At 34.7% G+C, this 4,252-nt stretch overlaps 1 protein-coding gene across 1 annotated transcript; it reads left to right on the forward strand.

Annotated features, from left to right (window-relative positions):
- The first annotated feature begins 15 nt into the window (after positions 1-15).
- On the forward strand, positions 16-3,929 carry LOC106665225 (WD repeat-containing protein 13-like). The gene is made up of 9 exons (XM_014391495.2): positions 16-142; positions 201-367; positions 433-588; positions 2,177-2,330; positions 2,390-2,556; positions 2,642-2,776; positions 2,834-3,012; positions 3,081-3,199; positions 3,252-3,929. Exons 1-9 carry the CDS (start codon positions 61-63, stop codon positions 3,452-3,454), a joined length of 1,362 nt encoding a protein of 453 aa, XP_014246981.1. The 5' UTR covers positions 16-60; the 3' UTR covers positions 3,455-3,929.
- Positions 3,930-4,252: the final 323 nt, after the last annotated feature.

Consider the following 4,252-nt stretch of genomic DNA (forward strand, 5'->3'; position numbering starts at 1 on the left):
GAGCGAAACCTCTGTAGAACGTCGCAGTTTCAGACTGTGCTGTTTTGCCTTTTTTCCAGGATGTCGACAGCCTGGCAGCAACAGGTGTTCGCCCTCGACGCCAGATACAACGCCCACAGGGCCAAAAACCACCCAAACTTTAGTAAGAGAGTCTGATTATTTTATCTAAATTGCAAATTTTAAATCGTTTCTATTCTCAGGGACGTTGTACATAAGAAGGAGGAATCAGCTCCTAAGGGAATTCGGAGGAGGTAAGGATAGTGCGTTGTGGAAGCAGTACCTCAGACTGCGTGGGATCCTCTTGCAAAACCGTTATGGCTCATCATTTGATCAGATGAGCCTGCGCAGGCTGAGCATCAACACAAGAGTGAGACAAATACTCTAAATACACCAGAACTATCTATTTTTATGAGTGTGTAACCTCATTTATAGGTGAGTCCAGAAAGTACAGCCCAATTGAGCGATGTCGACTCATTCAACAAAGAAGGCGACTTGTCGCCATGTCGAGACAAGTCACGTGCATACTCAGGAAGCAATTTGTTTGATAATTACTACTCATTCGTTAACGTACATCACATATTTGACCAGGTGATTGTGGTGTTATTTCTAACTTTAAAGCAAGGCTAGTTTCACACTTAGGAGATCGGTGTGATCAATCTGTCTAAGATAAGACCCCAAGACAAAAATATAACCTGCATTAATATTTTGCCTATAACTTTCACTTTTGTTCTTGTCAGTTGGTTCACGTAACTAACTTGCTCATTAATGTTTCAACAGATAGTTTAAAAAGCTTTTACAAATAATCATCTTCGTCAGAAAGAGGCATCTAGGGTATTTCTGATTTTTGTTGTTGTGAGAATGGCTGATACAGCCATTAATCTTGATGTATGTACATTTCTAGATTAAGACCTAGTTTCTTGTCAGAACGTCAATCTCCTTAAATGCTACTGTGACAATGGAACCTAATGTTCAATAAATTCCGTCTAGAAAAGTACATTATGGTTTTTCGAAAAAGATGTCCTCACTTCTCATGATCGGTGGCAATATAAAAGCAACCCCATAGAAAATTTCTGTTGTTAATTAGCACAGCCACAATTAACTGGGTATAACCCTCACCATGTGCTTATCCATGATTTGCTATTGTGGCATTAATTTTTAGATATTATATTAGAACCCCCCTTCCATCAAATATAATTTCTTTAAAGCTGTTTCCTGATCAATTGTATTCTATTATGCTCAATGCTGGGAGTTTTGACAGTATGTCCTGGTGGAAAAGTTTCTGCGTTTTTTTATTTTTATTTAATTAAGTTGTTTAAGTTACCCCTTATGGCACAAAATTACATGTTATCAATTGAGACCTTGACTTCCCTTGTTAGTTTTTACCTTCGGCCTTCATACTGTATTAAAATTTGCCTGCTCATCACCTTTCCCATATTCTACCTATCATCTCTGAATTTTGATATCCCCATGTTGGAAACAATATGCTCAGGAGAACCTTGCTAATTGAATTGGTTACAACTGATCAAATATCACGGCAAGCTTGGTCTTATTGTTTTGAACTAATTAAAGAATTCAATAGGTGTTTTAATTTTTTATTTAATTTTTAATGATCCTGACTGTGCCTTTACTTATTACTATTATTATTTTTTATTATTTCATTTTTTCATTTGGATATTATCTTTCGTAAATCCATAAATGTTTAGCAGTCTTAATTGATCGTATTAATTATTCTTTTTATTTAAATTTCTTCTTTTTATCTAAGACCTTAGTTTGTGTATTTTGAACCCATGACCTTCAACTGCTCTAACCATTTCTTAGCCATGACAGCTCAAATGGTTAGAGCAGCAGCATATTGAGCTGAAGGTCATGGGTTCAAATCCTGCTCGTGACACTAACTTTTTCATCTCAACTAAGAACTTAGATAAAAAGAATAATTATCATTAGTTGTTATTTTCTTGTTTTTTGCATTCTTAAAAGTTTTCTACCTTTTAAGTTTTCAGTTACATGCTACATCCTTACATTTTTGTTTGAGTCCGGCAGACGGTATTTACCATACTGTAAAATGTTTATGTACTTTTTCTTTTGCTAAGCAAACATTATTATTATAAATAAAGCACTATTCCCAAAAATATTGGGACAAAATGATAGTACAAAGTACAATATATTGTATTTTCAGCACTCGTCTGCAGTCACAATGGTAAAATTTGCGAACAATGATCGTGCTAGGTTGTGCTGCATCTCAAACGACTCGACCGTCTCAATTTGCAATTTGCTCACTCAACCTCCTACTCTAGAATGTATCATGAAAGGACATGAAAGAGAAGTGACAGGTGAGGGTGATTGTTCGATAAAAAGTCAAAATACGAGTTTATGCCATTTTTGTTTATAGGCTGTGATTGGTCCTTTGCAAACGATTTGATCGTCACGAGCTCCTTAGATGGGCAAATATGCGTGTGGAACACATCAAATTACAAATGTATTCGCTCAGTTAGAGATTCCGTACCGACTGAACTGCTTTCATGCCTCTTCCATCCAGTCAACAACAATATTGTCGTTGTATCCTTTCTTTTAAAAATCACATTTTACTTATGGCTATTCAATATGTGATGGATATTAAGCTTAATTCTGAATTATAATAAAGGCTGGGAACATAAAAGGCCAAGTGGAGGTTTTGAACATATCAACAGGTATAAAACTGAGAAATAATGTCGGCGGCAAAGTGTTATCTTTAGCATTTGATTCAAGCGGTAATTCACTTTGGGCTGGGAATGATTTGGTTAGTTTTTTCCATATCTCTCCATTAAAAAATTCCACATTTTAATTTTTATTCTAGGGTTATATCATGTCGTTTTATTTCAATGTCAACTCGGGGAAATTGAATAAGCACAAGAGAATCTTTGTCGGTGTCAGTGCTGCTATAACGAATATAAACTGGCGAGCGTGGATAAGTAGAGAAGCTAGAGATCCATCCTTGCTGGTAAATATCGCAGCAAATATGATACAGTTGTACAGGTAAAAGACCTTGTCAAATTCACTATTTATAAGTTTAACTTTATTATTTAAATTATAAAATTTACCAGGGTTACCGATAAAGGTTTACAGTTGAAAAGGGGTTTCATTATCGAGCATAAAAACCAAAATAGCCACATTCGGTCAACATTCTGCCCTATAATGTCTTTCAGGAAGGGCGCCTGCATTGGTGAGTTGTAAAGGCAACTCATTACCTTTAGGTGACTGATTCCTCTCAATAGTTACAGGAAGTGAGGATTCGTGCGTCCATTTTTTAGACATCGGATGTGAAAGTGTTATGAATGCAGCTGTGAACAAGTTGCAAGGACATTCGAGCCCCGTATTTGGAGTCAGTTTCAATTACGATGAAAGCCTTTTGAGCACAAGCGACCAACAGGGGCTTGTCATCGTTTGGAAGAGGGATACAAAGTCACAGAGGGAATGAGTTATTTTTTAAAATAATTTTTGTACAGCATTTATAGATGAAACAATATATTTTATTTATTTTTTATAATTAAGATAATTTATTAGATTGCCAGTCTATGTACTATTGTTTTAACATGTGATATTAATAAATTATTTAAACCCTAATTTTTTTTGTTGCCTTATAAGTAAATACTAATTATCAATAGAATAAATAAAAACCACTTTCACAGCAGTCATGATGTTCATTATTGCAAAAAATACATTTCTAACATTTTAATGTTTTATTTATCAGCGTTTGGTAGCCTGATCACTTATTTTTAATGCTTATATATCTTCAGTATATTTAGCCACTGCACAACTGATACCAACAATATCAAAGATGAAGATCAAACTGCTGATAATAGTGTGCTATTTAGTGATCGGTTGTTCAATAATTTGTTGAAATAGTGAGGAGCTATCAGTAATGAAATATTTTAGAAAAATACCTCCCCCCCCCCAAAAAAAAAAAAAAAATTTTTGGCCTTTATTGGAGTCATCTTCAGAACCTGGGTGAATGTATACATATGTTTTGTAATTCACTCAGACCCTGAAGATGACCTGAATAAAGGTCGAAACATCGGGAAATTTTTTTCCCCTAAAATACTTTATTTCTGACCACTCGTCATGACTTCAACAAACTTCTGGCAAATTTCAACAATCATAGAACCACTAACCTAGCAACGAATAATTTTTGATCCAATTAAAAAAACAATAAAAATATATACTCTTCTCCATTGCAATTTTTCTCTTTTTTACTTCTATAAACTGCAAAAAGAAC

This window comes from Cimex lectularius, unplaced genomic scaffold (genome assembly GCF_000648675.2).
Source record: "Cimex lectularius strain Harlan isolate CLEC.00 unplaced genomic scaffold, Clec_2.1 scaffold297, whole genome shotgun sequence".
Lineage (NCBI taxonomy): Eukaryota > Metazoa > Arthropoda > Insecta > Hemiptera > Cimicidae > Cimex > Cimex lectularius.

Coding starts and splice junctions, on each gene's coding strand:
- LOC106665225 (XM_014391495.2), top strand. CDS start 61: ATGTCGACAGCCTGGCAGCAACAGGTGTTCGCCCTCGACGCCAGATAC. Junction 368..432: donor GGCTGAGCATCAACACAAGA/GTGAGACAAATA, acceptor CCTCATTTATAG/GTGAGTCCAGAAAGTACAGC. Junction 589..2,176: donor TACATCACATATTTGACCAG/GTGATTGTGGTG, acceptor TTGTATTTTCAG/CACTCGTCTGCAGTCACAAT.